Source organism: Struthio camelus, chromosome 6 (genome assembly GCF_040807025.1).
Source record: "Struthio camelus isolate bStrCam1 chromosome 6, bStrCam1.hap1, whole genome shotgun sequence".
Classification (NCBI taxonomy): domain Eukaryota; kingdom Metazoa; phylum Chordata; class Aves; order Struthioniformes; family Struthionidae; genus Struthio; species Struthio camelus.
Window position 1 is genome coordinate 40,099,969 of NC_090947.1, and position 26,255 is coordinate 40,126,223.

The 26,255-nt window shown below is 40.1% G+C and overlaps 1 protein-coding gene across 11 annotated transcripts in view; it reads right to left on the reverse strand.

Annotated features, from left to right (window-relative positions):
• The window catches only part of LOC104145706 (von Willebrand factor D and EGF domain-containing protein), a 200,309-nt gene that overhangs the window by 168,793 nt on the left and 5,261 nt on the right, over window positions 1-26,255 (reverse strand). For 10 of the 11 annotated variants that reach the window (XM_068949287.1, XM_068949284.1, XM_068949280.1 and 7 more), the window contains exon 1: window positions 18,283-19,297. In XM_068949287.1, coding sequence (XP_068805388.1) covers window positions 18,283-18,379 — 97 coding nt within the window. In that variant the 5' untranslated portion in view covers window positions 18,380-19,297. Of the gene's footprint in view, window positions 1-18,282; window positions 19,298-19,386; window positions 19,463-21,600; window positions 21,702-26,255 lie in introns of those variants that run through there. The other variant, XM_068949286.1, reaches the window with a different exon arrangement.

Consider the following 26,255-nt stretch of genomic DNA (forward strand, 5'->3'; position numbering starts at 1 on the left):
TCCTTGTGAGGAGATGATAGAAAAAATGAATGGAAATTATTTTGAAGTGGATTCAGGCCTCAAGCTGAAACGGCACCTTGAAGATGACTGGCAAAAAATGCCAGCTTTCTATTTTGCAAGCTTTCTATTTCCCCAACTCATTTGCTTGAGATTACTGGGGACCAAAGGCCTGTTTGACATGTGACCCACAGCAACTGCTGCTCCAAACTGCAGAAGTTTCTAATGAATTTTTATGGATTGTTTTGTCCTTACAGTGCTGATCCTCTGGCTGCCCTATGAATTGTACAACTGGTTGCTTCACACCTTGTATCTAGCATCCTTTTACCCAGAGGGAACAATTTAAAGTAGACTATTGGCTTCGTACCTGCCAAATTTCTCTACAAAGATGATATATTTACCTGGTGGCTTGGAGCAAAATTAAGATATCCTTTTCTGCTAAAAAAAAGTGCAAGTAATCGCTAGAGTGGGCCCAGAGTTGACCCTGTTTTTCTCCCAAATCATCTTTTTTTTGTTCTCCTGTTGTCTGGTCTGGCTGTTAAGGATTTTACTCACCTGCTGTCATCTGACCTCTCTGCCCAAGACTGTACAATTAATTAAGCAAGCCTCTCTCCAGCTGTGTTCACTTAACAGCACGTCCATTCTAGCACTAGTTAGTCCAGTATTTGTACCAGTATTAACAAGAAGTGTCTAAATAAGGACTATAAAAATTTTGCGCTCTGCCTGATATAGGAATCGGCCCATTGCACATCCTTTTCTTGTCCTATATGCGTAGCCTTTTGTCTCCTCTGCCCTTTCAACTTAATTTTAGTTTGCCCTCTGCTTTCACCTCCATTACTGTGTTACACATGGGCAGTTGCCTATGTGACTTAATCATGTCAGCCTTGTCCTGCTGTTTTACTTCAGTCATCTCCAACCTCTCTCCACTGAACTGACAAAGATACTTTCTCCTGCACCACAGAAAACATGACCTAAAACAAGATGATAGTGCTAGAGTTCTGCATGCATAATTTCAACAGCGGTCCATGTAACCAGTCACCTGGCTTTTTTTTTTTTTTTTAAATGAAATCACCCTTGTTATCAGGCTGTTTTCATTCAGCTCTCACAAAAAGATTGCTCACAGCATGAGTCATACCAGACATTGCAGTATCTCTGTTAGGAAGTGAGTAGTGATAATAAATAGGGGTACATCCAGACAAATCTGTGGAAATATAACATTTAAGAGCTGTGATACTGTTGATAGCTCTCAGTCATTTTGCAGATCATATAAAAAACACCACCACCAAAACAGTCCTAAAGCAACATCTTACTCATTAATACTTTTGTACTACTCCCTGTAGCGTTTGGTTGCACCCATTATATAACTCCAAGATTTCCCACCTTTATTTTTCATTTTAAAATTGTATATTTCAGGACTTTCTTCCTAGGAAGAAGAAATGAAAACTCGGCAAGGCAAGTGAAGCCAGATAACTCTGTGAGGCCAGAAATGAACCCTCGCCGTAGCTGCAGGATGTTAGCACGGAAGCGTCCTGCACCCGCTGCTGCCCTCCGCTAGCCAGACAAGCGCTGCTGCCTGCACAAGTAAAGGTGCTTTCTAGCCTTGTCCCCTCTTGTCTGAATAACAAAGGGATCACTATCCTACACATTCAAGTGTGCGCTGAAATCATCCGTTATTTTTTTTCCCCTTCGTGTTTCTCTTCTGACAAGAATATTTTTTGCAAAGTCAACAGGCAATATCTACATCATGAAGCTTTCCTGGCACTGCCTCGGCTGATTGATGGCTGTGAAAATGCAGCATATTTTATTTTCTTTTTCTAGACATGAAGCCAGCTGCTAATGGTTTTCATGGGGTGAAGCTGGCAGCTGCAAGATCAGGTCTCAAGGCTCTTAAACGTACACTTCCAGGAGTGCCACTTGGGTTTGTGACTGCTCCATTACTGCTCGTAAGAAGTAACCTCGGCGAAATGGGGGCTGTGCGTATCTCTAAATCCCAGAGTTTGATCTGGGAGATGAAAATCGTTAGTGTCAAGTAGAAGCGATCAAAGTGATCTTGAAATCTTTCTGTATATAGTTAGGACTTCACTAGTCTGTTTCCAAAACCAAATTTAAGTCCTGTGGTTTAACAGTTGAAAATTAGTTTTATTCATCTGCCTCCTCAAACCAAATACATTAACTAACACACAAATATTACCCTCTTCGTGTTAATTGTGAATGCTTGCCGCAGGCTGAAATAAAGCATGAACTCCAGTGCATTGTTAGGCTGAATGAGAGCAAGGCTGTGGCTTTCAGCTGGCATGGGCAGCAGTAAGTAGTTTTCTCTTACAGGTCCTGACTAAAATCTGTATCTAAATATTTGTGCCTTCTGTAATAGAAAATGGCCATTGGATTCCAACGTGCATCTCCTCGGCCAGCTTTCCTGGGTGTCATAGGCAGCTGGGCCAGGCAGGCTGTGGAGGCTCCTGAGGGCCATATGGGCTGCTAAAGACAGCCCATACCTATCAGCTCCTCTTTCTGTAAAAGCTCTCTGCAACTGTAAAGAATGAGATTTGGTCCCATTTACATGTGCAGATGGCACATCCTTGTAAGAGGTAGAGGCAGGAAAAACACAGGTCGGTACAAATGGGCTTTGGTGCTGCGCGTTATTCACTGGGCTGACTTTTTACAAATCAGGCTGGATGCCTTATCTCTCCTGGAGAAAGAAAGAATCACCAGGATGCTTGCAAAAAAAAAAAAAGACAGAGCTGTGAGAAGATTCACTGTCAGTTTTGTAAGCTGCCGTGAAACGGGAACCAGGCTGATCTGTGTTTGCCTTTACATTTGTGGAGTGTTCCACAGGGACTTAAATGAGAAAGAGAAAGGCAAAAGTGATCGGTTGTGTGGGAATTCCTGAAAGCGGCAAGTGAACTCCATAATTACACAACTCATGCAAGTAAAAATTTTGTGGTGCTTTGCATCCTCCTAGATGTGGAGAATAATCCACAGCTACACAAAACTGGACAATTTTAAACAGGAGAAACAAATTCCATAGACAGAAATACTGTAAATCAGAACCTTCCTTCCAGGTATGAAGGCATGGTTTTGCTTGATTTCTAATCAATATGATCAACAAAAAGCATTCATAATTGTTAAGAGGTGGAAAAGTAGGCCTACAGTTTACATTGCTTTCTCCTGTGAGACTCCACAGGTTAAATTCCCTCTCATCAGCCTGGGCCACAGAGGCTTTAGATAAGCGACTGGGGAAGAATAGCTGAGCAGTGAAAGCTGTTATCTCAAAAGACTGATATTTACTGGATTTCTGCTTTTTGCCTTTCTAGCTGACTCACAGAATTTCTTTTATTGCTGCACATTTGTTTGCCTCCATTCTCTAGCAAACAGCATTGAACCGAGTATGCATGGGTGACCTTACGCACTAACCTGGAGTTATCACCAAAACCCTTTTTAAGACCTGTTCACATGCAAATGAGACTTGCAGACATCTGGGACACTGCAGTCCGTTACTAATCTTGAGAATTAACAATGGAATGGGGTCAATAAGAGAAGGAAAAAGACTATATGCTATCTGATCACAGGGTGACTGTTTCCCCTGTGAAGTGAAAAGGTACTTTCAGTGCCAAAAATGCAGTGCAGCAACAGTTAGCTTAATGCTATTGTATAGACCTCATTTGGATCCCTGTGTACCTGTTCAGATTTGTGCAGGCAGAGGGAATGGCTATTAGGATAATCAGGAGAATGAGGAGCTTGCTTTTTAAGCAGAGATTAAAATTAATTTGCGTAGCCCAGCAAAAGGGGGCCTGAGGAGGCATTTCATGTTGCCTATGCCCACATCAGGGAAGGAAGAAACTCTAAGCTAAAGGACAATGTTGTCATGAGAACATTTGCTATAGGAACAGTGTCAATGAACAAATTTAGGCTGGAAAATAGGAAATTTGTATCTACTGGAAGGCAAAGGTCTAGGTCACCTGAAAAAACAAGAGCAGAAAATGGAGTTCTAGGATGGATTTGATCAGCTTCTGAAAGGAGTTAGATGACATGACTGCCTCTGATAGCAAGGGACTCGGGCTGAACAAGAGCAAGGATGTGGCTCATGCAGTTAAGGGGTTTTGAAACATATTTGAAGATACCAAAGACACCTCCAATGACGTTGGCGGAGGTTGGAGAGTTTCAGCAGACCCTTCCCTTTCCCTTTTGGATACAAGACCTGACAACTTTCCAGAGGTGAAAATGGATAGGAAGTGCAGAATCACACACGTGGGTTACGTAGGTGTATTTGAAGAAGGGAAAATAGTTGCATGTTTTTGCAGCTATTGAAGCAGCGAAGCTGGAAGATTTTGGTTCAGGGGATCAGGGAGGTGTAAAAGTTTTGAAATGCTAGGCCAGCCCTTACTGGCCACAGATTTGATTTAATGGCTAGAGGACACATTATTTTTTATCATATTTCACTTTTTTGATAAATTTTTTAAAAGTATTATCTATTTTGTTATTTTATCATCAATTACTGAATTTTGTGGTTGTTCTTCTTTTTATGTTCACCATCTTATTATAAATATCCTGGAATATAAAAATGTCTGATTTGTAGACTTCACTATGAATAAATTAGACTGGATTTATGAGACTTACAGTCTGCTCTTCCCCTATTCTTTGGAGGGCTTAGTGAATGTCTAATGAAAGCTCTTATTTCTTGTTAGAGAATTTTATTGCCACTGTGTAATTGGGTTAATATAAGAAGTATAAATAGGGACATGCATTTTCCTGTGAGATGTTTTAGTATGGAGAGCAGCATCTGAAGTTCAAAAAATATAAACTAAAGTACAGACAGTATATCTTACTCTGTAAATTGAATGAAAAAATATTTCAACTGCTGAAAACAGGGATGGAGCGTGTGGGAGTTGTCCCCTAAAAAGGCAATGAAAAAGGTTCCTGAGGCAGGAGTTAGCGTCTAGCACAGTTCTGTTGCTTGGTCATCCCTTTTTTTTAAGCGATCTTGCTCTACTCTGTGATTATATTTTAGCAAACATCCTAAAATGCTGCAGTGTTTCCTGATATCTCCTGGTTTCCTCTACAAACTTATATGAAGGGGAGGAAAGCGCATGGAAAGCAAGAGTGGATGGAAAGGTATAACAAGGATATTTTGCCCTTCTTATAGCTCCTCTTCTTTTTGGTTCACAAGAACTTGGCTGATGTTTGTTCATGTAGATTGTGCCCCAGGCAATAGCCGTAACCTCCTTTTACATGCAAAAAAAAAATTGAGACAGGTTGATTAAGTCCTTCCCTGAGTGCCAGTGAACAGGAGAGCTGAGAATAAAGCTGAAACCCTTGACTTGACTAAGCATGGGGGGGGGGGGGGAGAATAAAGTATTTAACAGCATTTTCTATAGGAATGGGGTAGGGATAAGTTCACAAGCAGGGTGACTTGAAGCTCAAAATTTTGTAGTATAGTTCATTGCTCTCTGCACAGTGCAATGAATGATAATCTTTTAGTGTCTTTTTAGAGTTCACAGAACATGTCAGACCTCTTTTGCTCTGGCCCGGAATCTAAGCTCTTAACAGGTATTCTAAATACAATAGGCAATTTATTTAAAAGGTTAAAATCACACTAGTCTGGAACAAAACTGTAATTTCCCATTGTTTATCACTGTTCAAGCCATTTTTGCTGCTCTGTGATGTCAGAAAGCAAGCCGGGGGTTATTGTTTTATTATGTTTCACTATAAAATTCAGTCAGATTAATGACTTGAGGGTCACTTGAGATTTATATAATTTATATTGATGACTTCCTGTTTAAAGTGTTTTACCAAATCAGGAAATAAATTACAGGTTTTGTAAAAAATATCATAATTAAACATTGACTTGTACTAAGTGTTGGCTTCAGGAATGTACATGAACTTCAAGTATGATGGATTGTTTTGTTCAAAGAAAGCTATAAAGAAACCGAAGAGACTTATGACGATGAAAAGTATTTTTTAAGCAGCTACATTATCAATCTTTATATTGAGCCAAATTCTGCTGGCGTTTCTTCTGTATTTTATTGACTTGGGTATGACCAATTGTGGAAGAAGAGCAATGTTTGTATTATCCTGAAGAAATAGTATCGTATTTAAAATCAAAACATGTTTTTAAATCAAGTACAAAACTATAGAAGCCAGAAATCACAAATGCTTGTTTTAGTTATTTCTTTCATTTGACTTAATCACTCCAGAATTTAGCAAACTGTCATAAATCTTTCTGCTATAAGAAGAAAAAAGGAAATTTTCTTGCCTTTCCTCACATTAGCAGTACAAATATTTAGATGATGAACAATATTTTTGCAATAATTTGATTTGGAAGAAGCAATGAAAAAATATGCAACAGGAACCCATGGCCAGTTAGGCTGGTTGCAATGTTCTTTAATTAAAGTAGGTTTGGGGGAAGCTGTTAAAACTAAAAAATGCGCCACACTCCTCTGTGTATCAGTGGCATGTCCCCAGGGAGAATTGGTGGAGTTAGACAGGACCAATGGCCTTCAGTGTAAGGTCGTACTGCAAGACCGTAAGGTGAGATCCACACCTACGAGACTAGACAGGGTCTTCCATTTTGTTTGGTACCAGACCAAAACTTGACTGTTTGATAATGAGATGTGCAAAATGAAGGCTAAAAATTTAAAGTTCTACCCTGTGGTGGCAATGAAAGGCAAAGTGAGAAACGTGTTCCTACCTGTTTTCCTGGGACAAAGGGTGCTAACAGGGAGGCAAAACGTCCAACCAGAGCCCAGAAAAAGCCTGAGCAGGGGCTGCAGGTGGAAATAGCTGGTGGTTGTGGCTCCCCTGGGCAGGGAAGGAGGGAGGCAGAGCCCCAGGAGGGCGAAAGACAACACCACAGCCCCAAAACTGCTTACTAGTGCTCACCTTCCAGTTACAATTACTGAAGATGGGGGAGCAAATCTATTGGGCAGATGTGAAACATGTCCTTAGGCTGTTTTATTTGTATGAGAGAGCAAGTGTGATTTCAGGAGCGGAGCAGAGCTAGCTGGAGGCTAGCTCTCTTTAATCCCCACCTTTGCTGTAATGCAGCGGTGTGCGCATGGCAAGCAGCGCGCTCTCATGAAGAAATTCCGTGTTCAACAAGCTACGCTTTGCAGTCATGTAATACAATGGCCCTGTGAACAGGGGGAAAGACATCTTTCTGATGCCTTTCATGAAATGGGTTTGAAATGAGTTTTGATCTGTATGCCACATATCTATAATCAGAAGAATGAAATTCTGCTTGATGGCTAGTTTTTCTGCAGGGTCGAAGCCCAGCCCGTGTTTTCTTTGCGATCTTACCCCGCCGAGAGTCCACAAAGTGCGAATTCTGGGAAAAGCCAAAATAGGACGGGAGTTTCTGTGAATAGCAACGCTGCAAGTATAAGGCAAAAAGGAGGACACTCTGGTAAGATATGTAAAGCCTTTAACGGATCATCACATAAGTATATGTTAAAGCCAGCAGACTGATTTTACCCAGTGGCTGTCCTGTGAAAGCCTTTCTGCTAGGTGGTGCTTTCATAGTCAGCTTCAGTGTTCCTCCGCTGCTTCGCTTGAGTTTCGCATGAGCAATCACCCACTGATAAGGTTTCTGGGTCTTTATTTCCTACTTCCTTGAATTATGTGCTAGTGGCAAAATGATTATCGATAACATCTTCCAGATGCATTATCCAAGTTTCAGAAGTAAATAACTTGTTGGTTTGAACTCCCTTTTGAAGTTGCTCACAGAATTGCAAGAGGTCATCCGAGAGAAGCAAGACTTGCTATTTAATCTGGAATGGTTCTAAATTTATCCAGTGTTTCTCAGCTGATCTGTTATAGGGGATAATTTAGTCTTCGAGAAACAAGACAAATTATTTGTCTACAGATGGGCAGGTACTTTCTACTAATGAAAATGATATTAGAGAAGGCCCATGTTTAAAAAAAAAAAAAAAGACTTTTTGCAATTTCCTTCTCGCATAATTGCATGGTAATACTGAAAAAACACTGTAATTTGAATTTTTACTCCGAACTTTATCCTTTATCAAAGGATGTTGGAAGGGAGGGACAGTTTGCTCAGGAATAATGAAAAATATTTTGATGTACTTGGAGAAACAGGAAAAATGACTAGAGGTAGCGTTAGTGAACAGTGGACATTTAAGGATGAATTTGGCTCAGTGCTATTACGTTCCTCTATATCCTGTACTATTCATTCTTAGAGCTGAGTAAAAGTAAATTTGCCCTATAAATATTCAGTCAATGCTCAGTTTAACTTTAATGAGAGCCAAGAACAAGTTTAGAAGAAGGTCATTTACCAACATATATGTATTTTGAGATTTTTCCTGCAGTTTATTGCATCTCCCAGGAAGGGTCAGTGCCGTGTTTGGAAGCTGCGAGAGCAACAGCCTGCCTGTGCTCAGCAGATTTGCGGCTCGTTCCCCGCCTGTGCACGTAAATGTGTTTTCTTCCATGCTTTGTCTTGTCCTCTTTCAGTCTAAGTAGAAGTGATGTTAGTTTCCCCCCCCCTCCACTTCCAAATGTATATATTTTACGCCTAATGAAAAACTTTGGGAAATATAAGTGCCCCTCATATTGATTTTGCTTTTATATAGTGCCTTTTCCCCAAATGGCTGCCAGAATGCACTCTTAAAGTCAAAACTATATAGAAGAATAATTTCTACGAGAACGGAGCGACAGAGCAGCAGCTTAACGGCGCACTTTAGCGCTCGACAGCACTTGAGGAAGCGCAGGTGGCTTTAGGGAGAAGGAGTAATCCCGAAGCCGTGAACGCGCTGCTTGAGCGCCGCACACGGGGAGGCGATGCAGAAACGGCCGCGGACGTCTGCCCAAGCCTTTCCCCAACCCGTGGGGATAAAACATCCCCCTTGTCTGAAACTCTGCCTGTCCCTGATGCTGCCTCCCTTCCTGCTGCAGGAGCTTGAGGAGCCTATCAGTATCCTTAATTGCAATGCCTGTAGTTCTGACGGTAAAATTACGATTTTTGTAAAACACAGATTAAGTTATGTTTATCTTAATGCAAAATACCCAGTTCCCCTCTGCCTTCTCTTAAGCACAAAACAATAGAGAAAGAGCATAGTCCGTGAATTTCTTTTTCCTTTTAATCAAAGGAAAAGGAACTTCGATTAAAAAAAGGCTAAAGATCAGTGTGTTAGAACATTGCTTCATAAGCACAAATAAGCATAAATCACTTATTTCCGCCTTGTTGGTGACTCACAAACAAGTATCATTACTAATATTGAAACTTACTGCCCCTTTTATTTAGCCTGTTCATTCTTTTAAAAAATATATGCTCGGGTTAGAGCTGGTCAGGAATTTCAAATGCTATTTTTTTTCTAAATGCTGTTAAAGAGACTTTTTGTAGAAATGTGCCAGTTTTGAGAACTTTTTTGGCACAAGTTTCACCTTAGGAAGAGAGGCTTTTTGGAGACTCGTGCACATGGGCATATGATTTTGACTAAAACCACATATCGATCGATTGAACAATCGATCTATCTAGCTGCCTGCCTTTTGTCTCTGTACTAGAAATGAATGGGTTTTTTTTTTGTATACATAACAAATGAACATTATACCAGAGAATGAATGAACCTGCTGTGCATTTGAGTTCTTGGCACCTTTACAGTAGACAAAGATATGGGAGACTGACACCGGAGCCCCTTTACTAAGATGTATTTAATTGCTAATACAGAGTGAAACAGCTCAAATAAGAGCACTAAAGATATTCTGCCCTGGCGTAATCGATAGCCCAGTTCTGAGGGCACTTGTCTGTGACAGAGGGGATTGATTCAGCTCCCGCATCTTCAAACAGAACATCTTTCCCCTCTGAAGGATTAGCAGAGTATCAGGCTATCAGTTAGCACTTCGGGGTTTTCCCAGTTTTGTCTCAGTGGGCAAGTACATTTTCAAATTGTTTTTAAATTGTTAAGGCAAGGGGATAGAAACAACCTTTCTATATGGATCAGCAGCAGTTATTCAAGCTGAAGGAGGGTTAGTTTTTGGGAAGTCCTGTGGTCTATAGACCGTTAGGCACAATGCATGATCACAATGCAAAGTTGGGCTATAACAGCTGTGAGTCCGTGATTAGAGGCAAAAATCCAGTTTAATGGCTGGATTTGTACTGTGTATTTTATTTGACCTTCATCATTTTTCTTGTAACATTTCAACAGCACCAATGTTAGTGATAATTACGTGCAACAACAATAGCAGTCATGGCAAAAATGATTTTTCCTAGGCTTATGTACACGTGTCCATCTGTGTTACCTTTTGCAGGATTGCCACGTGTTTTGGTTTTATGTTCAGGGTTAGTCTCTTCGAAAGCAGCATAAACATTAACATATGTGAAGGTTGTCAGGCGGATACCTTATCCCCATGTGCAGACCAGCTGCAGGGTTTTAAATCTGAGACTGGAAGAGAGAGTCTTCAGGAAGTCTATGTTTAACTCCTGAGGAGGGATTTCTTAGGAAACATGGTTAAAAGAAACCAGAATAAAGTTCCTTGCTTCAAGAGTTGTAAAATAAAATAAAAAACAGACTTGAGAAGATAGCTTCTTTTCAGCTGACCTTTGTGTACGCAAATGCGGTACCTCATGTCTCTGCCTTCAACCTTTTGGAGTGGTAACAAGGCTCCCTCAAAAGCAGATCTTCGACCTTCTGAGGGCTTCTGCCCCAGCATGGTCCTGAGCAAGAGAAGGACAACCAAGCCTGTCCCTCCCAGGGCTCCCCTCATGCCATGGTCCCTGCCAGCACCTCTGGAGGGTGCTTGGTATTCTCTGGAGGCAACCTCAGCCCAGAGACAGGAGATTAAGATGTTTTGAAACAGCAGATGAATATTGTCAGAAGGGTATTAATGAAAGTAAGTGTTTACACGCCCGTGCGAGAAGCATGGGTAATAACCAACAGAATGAGAAATGTTAACAGGTAATGGACATTATGAAGTAGCAGGAATAACTGTGGGTGATTTTCAAAACTAGGATATCAGTTACTGGGGAAATATGAAAAAGGAAGAAGTAGTGGAGGAACGAGCGTGGGCAGAAGATTTATGATTTATGTCAAAGCTATTTGTGTTGCAAGGCAACAATAATGTCAAGAGGAGAAAACAGTTGTAAAGTTCCTTTGGGAGATATATAGCTCATGCGGGCTCCTAGTCTGCAGCTTGAATCCACATATCCCAAAGTACATCTGTATCTTTATGCCTAATGCCCTCATGCAAGTGCAAGCTAGGGGCAGGGGCTGAGTTTAATTTCAGCCCTCTGCATCTGAGACAAAGTGCTTCCATGTGCCCGTAGTCTTTGACCTCTTGTCTGGAATGATGTTTTAAGGATATATAAAGCCTTAGGATCTGCACAGTGTCTTGCAGCAGGTGATCTCCCCTGGTCCGGCACTCAGAGATAACTGTAATATCCACAGAGCTGGGGCTTGTGCACTGCCCTGACCCGCCAGGCAGCACGGCTGCAGCTGGACCAAGTGCAGCTATTGGAGGATATGGAAAATGCATCCCGTACTCCAAACGGGGAGTGCTACAAGCTACTCTAACCTTTCCAGTGTAACTAGCAATTCAGAGGGGCTCCTTAGGGATTTCAGCTAAAGAATGAGTTGAAATAACTAGTGCAGGCAATGGACTGAAAGTTATTTGAAACTGGAGGATCCCTATATTAAATAATTGAGTGAGATTTTCAAAGGATGTTACAGGAAAAAGGAGCTCAAACACTTCTGGAATCTTATGGGATGTGGGTGGATAACTCCCATGGGTACTTGTAAGACTTTATTGGAGGAAAAATGAACTTTTGGGGTGATTACAGGCTAATTAAGGTAAAAGGCTAGCTTCCTTTTACCTTCATTTTTATGTGCTTTATATGCATTCAGAAAATGAAATTTCTACATATTTTAGCACTTGAAAGATGAATTGCAAGTACATTAGGGTAGGAAATAAATAGCCTCTTCTTCATTTTGCTTTTACTCCTTGCAAAAGAGAAACAAGTAATTAATTAGATTTCATCCTGTTTATGTCTTTGTTGCCAGCTCTAATCTTAACATCTAATAAAAGAACAGAACAAATGGCTCTATGCATTTTTTTTTTCTCTAACCCATTAAGAAAAGAACAGAGCTGATGATAAGGTAGCCCCAGAGAATCAAAGTATCTATGCTGTGTTGAGGGAGGTTGAGTCACAGTCAACTAATTTTATAGCATAGCCATAGTTGATTATAGAGCAAATAATTGGAGGAAAGGGACAAATAATACTATTAAAAATAATCTCTGAAAGATGTTTGTGAATCTGCCTGTTCCAGTAGCTGGACTAAATCAACGAATAAGATATTTGACAAATGCAATGAGGTCTCATAGTGCTACTGCAAAAAACAGGGGTTCTTTTAGCTAGAAATTTTTTGTTATTAAGTTATGAATAACAAAAAGTTAGTTTGACTATTCACTTAGTTAAACTAGTCACTTCCTCTTCATATAGTTCTCTTTCCCTCCCTTTCCTCTTCATATATTTCTACAGAAAGTCAATGAAATAAAATTCCATGGAAAGTTCAGCTTTGCAAGACAGTCAGCAAAGTATGATGTTAAGCTGAGATGAGAAACAAACAGGAACCGACATAAGGCAGGATCCTTTCTCTAAAGGACAGGTATATTTTCAGATGCAAACTCATTCTTCAAATTTACCATTAAAGTTCATTATAGTACTATTAAATTTGGAACTTCGGAGGGCCCTTCTCCCAAATCCACGTAATTCTCTAGGTGTTGTCTGTAGACCTTTGATTTTTGAGAACAGTGAACACAAGCTGAATGCAACATGATCGGCCATTTAAAAAATGAAGAGAAAGCAAGACTGGATGGTGGCTCAGGAGATGTTATGCCATTTCTTATTAGCATAAGGAAGAGGGCAAGTTGTGGTATCAACTGGTTCATGGAACGTGCAAGAGCTACTGAGCTGATGAGGCATTAGCAAGACACTACATGAGGGACCATTTACTGAAACTGTCAACACTCAGAGCTGTCAAGGGACAGTTGAGTTGCAAAATGCTCCAGCTACCACGGGAGATGCATTACATTATTGTGGTGTGCAGATAAATTGCTATCCAACTCGTGGAAGCTGCTTTGTGAACAAAATAGAGGAATAAGATAAACTCGCTTTCAATCGATGAATTAATGTAAAACCAGCAAAAGGAGTGGAGCACACTACTGCAATCCCTCAAATATATTAGGCAATCAATTTTTTTCCTTTCAAAATGTAGAATAGTCCCATGTGGCTCCCAGCGGATGCCATGCAGTGTGAATACAGCAATCAAAGTAATAGACGTCAGAATAATCAAAGTAATGTGTGTCAGAAAGAAGCAATGAGTACATACGTTCATTAAGTAAATCTCCTAAGAGCTTAACGCACAAAGCTCTTTCCAGAAAAGCTGTACAAACACTTCCATGCATTAGCGTGTGGTTTTACTGGTGTCTCAAAGTCAGATGAAAAATATTTCGGATTTCACCAGAACTATAAATAGTCTGTAGTTAGGGCAAAGCACACAGTCCAGCAGCCACAGCAAAACTGATAAAGGTCGTAACTGAAGTTAAACTGAACTATTTCAAACTAAAACTTAAAAAACACATAACAAGTAATGTACACTGCCAACCAGATGTTAGTGTTAATACTCATTTTTATAGTGGAGTGGGTATCAGCAACAGTCAGCACTAAACCTCCACCTGCGAAGTGGCAAAACAGATACTTTATCCATGAGCAAAGCAGCCAGAAAGGCAGAACAAAAAGGCTGGAATGCCCAAAGAAACAAACTTGTAGAGAAAATTGAACAAATCGGTAGTCCGACTGCCTTGAGAAAATTTACCAACAAACTCTTTGTTTAAAGAAATAATGCAGCAAAAAAAAAAAAAAATCCATTAAATGCTACTTCTCACAATGTTTGCAGATTTTTGAAGAAGCAAGCCAGGCCACCAAAACACTGAAGGAAGTTATTAGAAAGAAAGAGTCGATTCCAAAGCCAGCTAACACAGACAGGGTTGTTTTATTAGGCTATAGACATAGTCTAAGAAGGAGAAACGGGAAAAGACGTTCTATCTCTAATGAAGTCAGTGCAGGAATGACCCTTCTTTTCTTCAATGGTATTGGTATGATAAAGGACATATAGCATTTCAGAAATGTTTGGACCCTTTTCTGATGGAAATCAAAGGGGTTTTGGCAGAAAATTCAAGTTTTGGCCAAATGAAAAATGTTAAGCCGTTTAAAGCCCACTTGCATCATTTAGTGTTCCCCTGCGTTTCCGTGTGTGGCCATTTGACTTCAGAGTCTATGAGCAAGATGGCGAAAGGGTCAACATTTCATTACACTCCAATTTCCTGCAGTGGTTTGGTTTTGGCTGTGAGTTGTTCTCACCAAAGGGCTGGGGTGACTCTGAGCCCTCAGCCCTGCCAGAGGATTTTGGTGTGACCTTGAGCTGGCCACTTCATGTCTCCAGCCCATCTGCAAACTAGAATGATTATGCTTCCTCTCCACTGCAATTTGTCTTGTCAATTTAGGAACAAACACTGATTTGTCTTGAATTCTTGCAACTCCTATTGACTACAAAGGAAGTTAGATGTATACAATACCTCTTCAGATTTGGCATTTGGAGACAAAATAACTTTGAGGAACTGGGCTATTAAAGTAAACATTTTGCCCACAAATGTCCTATACTGTTATGAACGGTGTCTAATAAAATGATCCTCAACTTCAGTACAGGACAGAGTAATAAATAGCTGCTAAGAAGCAAAACAGTGTACACATTTGTGTGTTCAATGGGACATAGGCAAACCCTGTGAAAGGGAGACCTCCTACACCAAACGTATTTTGTAAGCCTGTATAACTTTGAAAATAATGATTAATTGCCATCAGAATGTTGAAAGGCAAGTGAGTGAGCTAAAATTATTTCCCTACCGAATTTCAAAGTCCTGAAATCCTATAGTGACATATTGATGCTGCTCAAAAACGTCAGAAACGCATTACAAGGGGAAGGGGGATCTGTCACTCCCCAGACTGTAACAGCTCCACCATTTTGGCTTCCTTATGAAGGAATTATTTCTGCAGCAAGGACAACCCTGTTGTTTTTCAGATAAAAAGGAGAAGAATAGAAAAGTTATCAGCAAGCAAAAATCACTGTACAACCCTAACTACTGGCTTTGCTTTGACTGTATATGATCAGATAGGATCAAATTTCACTCCTAGTCTGAACAATACAAGCTGGATCAATTCCAGTCGATGAAGCCAATGGAGTTACGTTATGTTGGCAAAAACTTAAATAAGAAATAAAATATTAACCTATAAACAACACGTGATTGTTTCAAGTAGTATCAGAAGAACAATATGCTGTAAAGATTGTTCCTCTCTCTTTGGCAATTGTTACTGTTTATTTGCCATAGCCAGAGCGTGTAGATCTTCCTTCTGTAAGAAAGGGCTCTGCACGGTACTTTTTGTTTGTATCGTGCTATAAATGTCCGCTGTGCTTTCCACAGCCGTGAAGACATGGGGCCAGAATAATCCCCAGTGTAATTGCTAAAGTCACTGGAATGTCCCGGACCAAAACACACTCACGGCCCAAGAGCTTGATCCCTGCAAGCTGTTACCAGGCTGAAGGCCTGGGGACCGCACAGCTGCCCTGGCCTCTGTGGGATTTGCACTCTCCAGGGCCCGTGGGCTCCACTGGGCACCCTGGGATGGGGCCACCTGGGTGGCCCTATGCATGCCTGCCGGGCACAGGTTTGGCATCTGCTGGAGGTGCTTCCTAGGGAGGTGGGAAAGCTCCCCAGTAGAAATGGGTTTGAAGTACTCACAGGGAAACGCTGTCTTGACTCATGTAGATTTTTGCTTAAAGCATGGAAAGTTTGTGGCCTGCTGGTATTTTCGCTCAGATTTTACAGTGGAAGCTCAAAAATGAGATCCTGGGTTGCCTTTGAGTAGTACACAATACAGGTTACATAACTGATTGCTTGACTTTGTTCTCACTTTTCTAATGAAAGCAAATCTAGGGTTTGTAAAATTATGAGAGATGCTGCGTAGTCTTTATCATGCTAGATTATTCACATTTACTTTCTAAAGTCAAATCAGATCATTCAGATCTTTGGAAAATCCAGAGTTTTCTTCCCACTGACTGTGGGATTCCCCAGGCAGCCAGCCTTCCCAGGCCTCTCTCTCCCCCTCTTTCTTCCCTTCAGCTTATACTGGAATTTGTCTGATCAGAGTTGAGGAAAATCCACAGGAGTGAAGTTGCAAACAATTAATTGTGTCTGATTTCACTATATGCTTAGCACCTTGCAGTGTAGGTCCAGTGGATTTCAGGCTGGTAGCTGAAGGCTGGGGAAGGCTGGTAGCTCTGCACGAAGCTCACACTAAAATTCAAAACTTTTTCAATGGTATGTTACAAACAGGCTCCAGGGGGAAGGGGAGCAATTCCATCCTGGTGATGAAGTTGCAGGCAACCACCTCTTTTAAGATAAATACCTTTGTCTAAAATACATCTATAAAAAAGCTATTGTCTTTTGATTGACTTATTTACAGAATTTCATGGGAGAAAAGTCTGACAAGCTCTGTGTTGTGTCAGCCCTCCCACATCTATGATTCACTGAGTTGCTTTTGTGTCTGACGCTTTACTTAATCTTCTGCTGCAGAGCAGCTATGGACATTATTGGTAACCCTTTCATGTTTCCCAGTCACAAGAAATGATGTAAAACCTCCAAATAATGAGACTATCTGCAGTCACTGGGAGCTTCATTCCCTAAAATAAGACTACAGAAGATGATAAAGTTCTTCCTCCGTCTTTAAAGGACTTTTCCACCTCCTTCTCCCTAATGAGGCATCTGCAAAAAGCTGTTTGGTCAGACGTTCCTTGTTCACAGCTAAATTCTTGTGGGATTAGTAGACTGGCTATACTCAGAGCATAAAAGTAAACAGCATATGGCTTTTTAAATATCCTTATAATGTCATACGGCAATCTGTCAGAATATAAACTTTTTTGAGCAGTTGCATTTATTTGGCGTTCACAGTATTAAAAAAAAAAAAAAGCAAGTCTTAAGAAGCCTTCTGAATTATCTAAGAGACAGCAAGCCAGTTCTTAATTCTTGGTCTGTATTCCCAGTTTAGTAAGCATGTCTTCGCATTTTACCTTCAGTAAAGAAAATACCGTGGAAAAACAGTTACTTTGTTACTAGGAGTTACAGGGTCATTTCCCCTTGATGAAAAGCTTGTTCTATCAGATAAGTAGCTACTACACTCCATAAAACTGGCAGCCCTTCAAAAGGTTTTAGAAATTAAAGGCATTGTTTGAAGATAAAGAGGATAAGGTCATTTGCCTTGTGTTTAGTCCTGCGAACCTTTCTGGGTGACCCTTTGATATTCAAATGAAGAGTGCTTTAAATTGTTTTATCTTCAGACAGCTAATGGGTGCTGGCTGACAGTCCCTTAAAACTAGCTGAAACTCTACTGTAATTAAATTTTGTAAAATATGGCAACATATTTCCATTAAGGGGGAGTGGCACCACATAGTTTACCTACGCTTTACCCATAATCACTCGCAGTGCTACGTTTTGGTCCTATGGCTTTTCCCATTATTTTTTACTCTGCTTTTATTAGCTGAATAATGTCTAACATGATTTCCAGTGCATCCCTGCAGAGGATTAATAAAGCTCTATAAACAAACTACCTATGTAAAATCTACTTCCTCTTAGAATCCCATGCTGGAGTGGAACAGGACTTGCATTTAATATGTACAGTAGGAGAAAAATTACTCTTGAACCTTTTACTGCCAGAGACTATATAACTGTATTATTATATGTGTAATTAACTAATCTATAACAGTGCTCTAATATATGGTGTAGACGTCTTTCCTTAGAGGCACAGATTCTTATTTTAACGCTTTTTCTTCTGTTACAGTTTGTTTCATATATTCCATTTATAGGAAAATGAATATTCCTTAAATCACTTGAAATTTTCTCGCAGAAAGTAGGACTCTTCAGAGGTTTGTAATTTCTCTAGTTAAATGAGAAAGAGAAGTCAAACAACATCCTCTAATGGACAATAAACATTCTGTCCTGTAAGAACGGTTGATTATCGCTGTCAGCTTTTTACGTTACCTTGTAAATTGTTTATTCTAACCTTACTTCTATTCTGTTTTGGATACCCTTTCTAATAATAGTCCTCTATTACTCTAACCCACATTCAAAAGTGAACGTCAACAAGATCATCTCAGTTTAAAATGCACATGAACTCTATCCCCCCAGTGACTATCAAATAATAACTATTAAAAAGTACAAAAACCTTACCTAGTGGAGCGGACTCCGTGCTAATGAGCAACAAGGGAATGCAGCAGAGGTAGGCAACAAGCTGGAGATGCTGGTGGGAAGGTGAGGGCTGCTGCATATTGTCCGAGAGAGGCTTTATCCATATATCTGCAGTTCCTTAGAAGTTAACTTTTGAAGTACCAAACTTTGCAGGAAAAGACATGAGCCTGCCTGCCTGTTCCAATTTTTTTTTTTTTCCTTTTTCAATCCAATCCCTTGGAGAGGGCTTAACGTGTCATTAATCCCCAAATTTCCAAGAGGAAAGCCCTCCAGCTACACACTCACCCCCAGGCACACACAGATGAGCTGGGAGCACGTGTCCCTGCAGCTGCTTGCACTGCAGCTGCCGGGGTTCGCACACACGCACACATGCACACCGGGCAAGAACAGCACGTACAGCCACTATCAGTGGTGGGAGGTCATCCTGCAGAAACCAGGATTGTGAACCAAATGCTTTAAAGCAGAGAACGCTAACTTCAGATTGTTGCAGTCGTAGCTGGCATCAGGTTTATGTAAGAGGAGCTTAAAATTGTTAAAACGTAAGCATGCAAGTTTTAGTTTTTAACTTCAAATTCCTGGTTTTGCGTTTATGTAAAACTCTTACAGAACTGCTGTGGGCAGCCCAGACAGCAATTCTGAAGGTTCATGTCTTGGATTGATATATCATTGCCTGCTGGTTTAGCAACAAGTCTTTGCTACTGAAATAAAATGCAGTAGCATTTGGACTGCCGAACCATCGTGAGAAATGAGATGTATTTTCAGAAGGCTGGTTTATCAGCAATAATAGCATAAGTGGAAAATAGATGCAAATGGTATTCAAAGAATTTAATCATTCATGTTTCTCAAACAAATTTTTCTAAAGTTTTATCTCATTTGAAAGTGCCGTGTTGCTATGGCATGGTTCCCTTGTACTACTTCTGTTCAGTGTGAACAATGCTTACCGGCAATGTATGTTATCAGCTTCACGTGTAATATGAAGAATTTGCTATTAAATCTCATGCTATACTCTCACATTAATGGCATTTTATTTAGAATATATCGTATAGAATATATCCTCACCCTCTGTTTGCTGTTTTCCATACCTACCACTGTGTCTTTTCTTTCAGTTTTCAAGTTTGATTATTTCGTGTCTGCTTGTTGAAGTGAAGATATTGTGAATTGTCTGAAAACAATAACAGAGAAGTCTGTAAACTTTCCATTCAGAGTGGGCTAATCCATGTGAGGAGTGTGTTGCTCAAAAGCATAAACCAAGCCATTAAAAATATTTTGCCATACTGTCAAGGAGTCTTAGATATTCTTCATTGAACTTAATTATATCTCTAAAGAAGTTTTACGACTGGATTTGTTGGGAGCAACATAGGTTGTTTCAGAAGAAGCTCTTAAATATTTTTTTCATTTTGATTTGGGATTTTGATATTGCAAAACCACTGCTTATAACAATCCCTTTGGACTGGCCATTTCATAGGCCTGATTTATAGCCCTTTAAATCCTTGGGAGGCTTCCCATTGATTTTGCTGATCTTTGCATTATATTCCTGCAAGTTTAGAAGAGTCTGAACCCCTTCTTTCTGAATTTTTCCCTAAGAGTTTGTCATTCATTTCTTGAGTACAAATCCATGACAGGTTACAAAATTCCAGTTTATTTGAAACAGGACAGAAATTTTCCCTTTACGTAGCTTTCTCAGGTAATGCTTGAACTTATACGTAGCAGTTTCTACCTACTTATGAGAGCACAATCTTATTTGAGTTTTGCGTACAAGGCATTGCTCTAATGTTTAACTTCATGGGTTCATGAAAAAGACTGAAATCCATCATGGATTGGGATTTATCCTTCTAAGAGAAAGACTGGCAATCGAAAGCAACTTACAACGGAGCAAGAGTGCTTTCTGCAAACAGTTCAGGTATTATTGGTCTTTTGGATATGGAAAGTAAAAGTAACCAGGCCAGAAATCTTAGGCCAAAAATATCCAGGACTTCCTACAACTGGAGAAAAGGGATGCTTTTGTAGGCATGCTTATCCCCTTTCCTTTTTCTTCTTCAGTAGGTTTTAAATAGGGCATGTCTTTTAAGATGCTTGCTACCGGTAAAGATGAAATGAAGCTTCCCATTGCTTTCTGCAGCTCCGAAGGACAAATGAACTCAAGGTTAGCTAGACAATGAGGTGCAGATATTCCCCATCTCCCACTCTCCCAACCCAAGACAAGGCTTCAGCCTTACAGCAGGCAGAAAAATAGTGAACAACACCTTCTCCTCCCAAATATTAATCCAAAAAAAAATGTGGGAAACTGAAACCATGGAGAACATGCATAAAAATATTGCAAAATATTCTCACAGTCTCCACACTATTAACCTCAGTAAGAGGGAAAGCTAAAACTCCCCAGAAAGTTACTGTAGTCAAGTGTGAATAGTGAATATTTGAAGCAATTACCTTCCCCATCTATACAGAAGATATAAATGGCACTGCAGGCCTTACACCAGGCTGTCTCATATTACATTAATTTTGAATAGTAGGAATGAATGGAAATGGGGAGTTAAAAACAAGCCAAAAGTCACAGCTGGGAACTGGCAGCAGCATTTCAGACTAGTACTTAGGCCAAACATTGTTTGATGGATACGGACGTTCGGTGTTCGCATCTCTTCACTGTCCTTTGTGGGAAAGAGACTGCTTGCCTGAAACAGCACACCCTGCAAATTGGTGTTATCCTGCAGGGAAACTGCGAGATGATTTCTGCCAACCTCGTGGCAGAAAGGACTGGGCAACCCACGCAGATGTAGAAGAGGTAGGAGGCAGTCTATGAAAAGGTTACTAAGAGCGATGATGCTTGGGGAGAAGGCATTTGGAGTCGTTTTATTTCTTGAGGTGCAGAACTAAATCTTAGGGTGGGAATGAAGGATAACACGGTAATAAAAATGCCAGTGCCTCAAAGGCCTCCCGAAACCTGATGTTTTGGCATTTAGTTCCAAATATTAGATGCTCAGGCTCCTGGGGTAGTGCAGGAGGAGGGCTAAGCATCTTAGTGACACCCAGAAATGCTGGGCAACAGTGAAATTTTGAGTCCCATCATTTGAGTGTCTTCTTAAGGTAATGTGGAAGTGTCCGTCTACCTGCATCCCCCCAGGAAGGGAATTAGAGAGGAATAACTTGTTTCTTTTTTTCAAAAATCAAGAGTGGCTAACACTTCACTTTTGCAACCCAGGCAGCAGACAGGCTGTACAGTCCTTTTAAGCACCAACACACTAATTAGAGATTGCTAGAAATGACAGTCTGGGTTTTCTTCCTTCCAGTTCCTGAGAGCATTACCTTCACGACGAGGCTGTCCCTCGGGGTTGCTTCTAGGCATAGAAGTGATTCGTTATTCATGGGGCCAGAGAGAGCATCATCCTGCATACTCGCACAGAGTCCTTCAGAGGGAAAAGACATCAACATTTAACATCATAAAATTCTCTGGGAGTCTAAACTTACACATTTGCGCATGCCAATGCCCTCTGTATTTTTGTTTCTTTATTTTATCCGATAGAGGATACCTGCATGGTCCAGTGACATGAATTAAAACCTTTGCATTCCCAGGGAAATGTCTTCCTCATCGCTATGGGCAAGAAAGGTGGCACAACAGTGGTAGTGAGCTCCAAGGGGATTTTAGAAAGTAACTAATGATGGCTACAGAGCTGGCCTGCCCCATCAGTAAGTTAGTGGCAAGGCTGTGGACATCATTTTGGATTCAGGGGATTCAGGTATGAAATTCTCTCTGGCAGCTCCCGTTTCTTGTAATGACCTCCATCCATATCACAGAATCACAGAAGAGTTGAGGTTGGAAGTGACCTCTGGAGACCATCTAGTCCAACCCCCCTGCTCAAGCAGGGTCACCGGTTATATTGTAGAGAAATGCTGGGTGTGCTTATTAAAACAAAAGTACAGTATTCACACACCTTGTTAACCTAAACAACTGCTCTCTCTCACCGCTGTTATTTCAAGATGCACAAGTGAATGAAATTAAATGGGAAGCACTTAATCTCATCTTGTGCCTAGTTTGGGGAAAAAATGCAAACAATGATCATGCAGTGATTAGGATTTGGGTTTTGCTTTGTTTTTTTTTAGTCTAGTGTATAGCAGCCCTTTGACTTAACAAAACTGCCTTCATTTTCATGAATCTGATTCTTCAGAAAATAATACAAAAAAGTAGTATATGTAATTTGCAGGACCAAACTCTTCATCGAAGTGAGGACTAATTGCCGTTTTCAGGATGATACTTCAGTATATAAAAGAACATCCCCCTCCGCACAACCCCTGCAGTGTAAAGAATGATGTGTACTTTTGATCACTTAATATATTTATACTGCAGCTTCTAATTCTCCAATGGAAGAGCCCCGATGGCTTTTGGTGCATTGCTCCTCATTAGCCAGTGGGCCAAAGTTACGGGCTTTCAGACTCCGAAGAAGAGAGGAACTGCAGAAATGCATTCATTATCTCCAGTGTTTTAAAGGCATACTGAGAACGAGTGCTTGGGCTCTGAGACCACAGGAGTCCATCAGATAAATTAAACCGGTTCCTTGTTCACAGGGGCCCTTGGGGCAGATTGAGGAGGAGCATGATCCTGACCTGACATGGGGCACCGCAGCGCTGGGGCTCAGGGTGGCGTGGCCTCGCTGTTTCGCCACGCTCACCACGAGCTGCAGAGTCCCATTGCAGAGAAGTAGATGATTTCCACAAAAATCCATGGTAAGGATGGTAATTTTTCAGAAATCTTTTTTATTCTTAGATCAGCTCAATATTTGTTTATTTGTTTCATTTTTCATGAGCTGCCATCGTGCATGAATTGGTCATGGACCTGTCTTCCACGAGGAACTGCTTCAGCTTTTGTGGACATAGTTTGTTGTTAAACTGGGGCGAGATGAAATACTTGATTGGAAAAAAAAAAAAGTATTTTCCTTGTACTTCTGGAAAATAAAGACAAGTATGACAATATCACAATACTCTCATGGAGCTGAAATTCTCAGAACACTTTGATGTCTGAGGACTGATCCAATAACACAGGCTATATTAGACAAAAGCAATTGGACTTTTTCTGACAAACTTCTTTGCCTGTTCTGACACCCTCTCCAGTGGCTTCAGGTTAAATTATGTAAGTTTTTCCTTAACTGGACAGTAAAAATAAAGAGGAAGAAAAATGGCTACTCCTAGCATTCATTCTGGACAGATAACACTAATACAGAAACCACTATTATTCAGAAAAATTGCAGCCTGAATTATCTCACTGAGTGAACTTTACATTTAGGAAACAGTTTTCTTTCACCTGAATGACAGCACACAAGCATTGATTAGGAGTTTTTCATTGGCATCAGTAGTTTAAAGGCATGAAGTGGAAAGGTGTCGCTCTTACTTTGAACCACTTCATTCAGCCTTTTTCTGGGATTTTTATTTTTGAAGAAACCTAACTCTTCAAAATTGTAAAGGGCAGAGAGTGCAGTGCCAAAAAACCCAGACCTTCAGGCCAAGGAGTAATAACGAGGATTATTAGAGCAGAACCATCAGGTTTAATAACAAAAGGTAGGAATTTGGCTGGGGTTAAAAACAGCATAAAAACAGCATTAAAGCTCTGGCTATCCATATATCTGTCATCTGTTCTTTCATCCTCCTTTTCCATCTTGGCCTTTACTATTTGATCTTATAGGAAGATCTCTGTAAGCAGCTGTGGTGTTCAAAAAAAGCCCAGTTAACTGGAGGGGGCCTCTGCGTGGCACCCCTTGAGCAGACCTGATTGCTTCAATGTCTTCAGCAAAGGTGTTGCCTCTTCGCTGCTTTTAGGCTACCTAACAAACGGATGATGTGAGGTGTAAATAATAAATGTCATAGCTGTAATGAAAATACAATTTAAAGAGCATCAAAGTTTAAAATATGACTAACTCGTGGATGTATGAAAATAAGCGGTAGAAAAATAGGAGTATTAGAGCATAGGTCACTTCCCTAATTTGATTCAATTGCCTTTCTGCGTTCTTTCAAGAAAGAAAAATATTGGAGATATTATTTATTTTCAGAGATGATAGGTTAATCTAAGTATTAATGGGGCTATTCATCAGGATCAGGTTAACGGTTAAGATTAAGACACAAGCATCCCATAAAGTTAATAAAGACAGTTAGGTTCCTGCATAGGGTACTCCTAGTAGGACATAGTTTTGGGGGCTCTGAGCCGTCCCCTGGAGAAACAGTGCTGCCTATAGAGGAAGCTAAGGCATATCAGCCTACCTTTCCAGTTCTCCGTCCTTCCTGCCACTAGCCTCATACAAAAATAGGAAATGAATTTTAACCACTCTGTTAAAACATTTACCTTGGAACAATTTTTTTTTTTTCAAACTGCTAGTAGCATATGTTTCGCTCTATAACCTTATCACAGGGCAGGTTGCTTTGGAAAAGACAGAGATTTATTCTGAAACATTTTTCTTTCATCTCTTTATGGCTCTACTGATGATTTTTAAATGTTTGTGCTATTGGTACTTACATACAGCAAATGATAAATGATATATTACTACAACAACTCTATGAAACCGAATTGCTTTTTTTTAGTGAATTTAGTGAATTTACTGTCTTGAAAGGTAACAGATTGATAGTACTAGAGAATTAAATCCTCTCTTTATCCCCAGAACAAGTATAATATGGGCATTGCAAATATCTTCCAAACCTATAAATCAGCCATGGCACCTCAACTATCATCCACAGGTACCTGCTACTCCCTCCTTTTTTCTTTCTTTCTTGAAGCTTTTTCCTCTAGGGATTTTACAGGATGTTTCAGCTGGGAGAACAAAAAGGCTGTACTGCAGCTCATGAGCTTCTTTTTCCTGTACTAAACAATAATCTTTTTAAATTAGACATCATCTTCTCAAATTGGACGAGGATTGTGGAGAACGTTGCATGTTTGTGGTTAGGGGTGCCTTAGATGAGGAGCTGCTGAAATGCATGTCATTGCCAAGGTACTTCCAGGCACGGACAAGAAACTCTCCTTCATCTCCTATGGAAAAAGACTTTTTTTCTGGTATCTCTGCTTTTTATCCATGATATTGGCACCAACCTGTAAGTGGTCACCACGTTAGCCCCTCCAGAAAATAATGGAAGGCAGAGAAATCATGGAAATACAGGGCTAGATTCCATTCAGTCCATTCACTCCACCAATCTCGGTGGAATTAATCTAATTTATACACGTTACCACTTGGAAAAAGCAAGTTACTGACAGTGAGCCCAGAAAGACCTCACAGGAGCCAGGGGCCAATCCACAGCCAGCAGAATCACTTATTTTCTGCAAGACTTCCTTCTTTCAATATTCTCAACCAGCCATTGTGCAAATCCAAGGTTTTCCTCCTTTGAAATAGGTAAAAATCAATTAATTACAGCATTTTCTTCTGAAGAAAATTGTGTGGAGGGACTAGCAGGTGTTGAATAAAAGCAGAAGCACTCTAAATACATTATTTCAGCTTTTATAAATAACAGATGTCTCATGAATTCATGTTTTGTACCTGCCTATGAAAACTTAGTGATATAAAATTAATAGAACAATACTTATTGTTATAGTCCATTAACATTTGAAAGTGAATGAACATTATAAATAGATTTTTTTTTTCACTGAGGTAAGCATTTATTCCAATTATCACATAAAATGGAATCATAACTCTACTTTACAAACTTTTCTAGGCTTTCTGGGTGGTAGACAATGGACTGCTCTTAAAAAGCAGTATTTCTGTCCCACATTATACATAGATCTCTCTCAGGCTATTTTTTTTAATGCTTCCTTTCTTTTTGCTCTGCTTTCTTGTTATCAATTGCAACAAACTTGTACATTTTCATAACCTTAGATTTCCTAGCCACTTTTTTAAAGGACATTTCAGTTTCAGTATAACAGCCCTTGGCTTCTAATATTCATAAAATCCAAATATTGTCTACAATCAGTTATTCCCATTGTTTATTAGTAT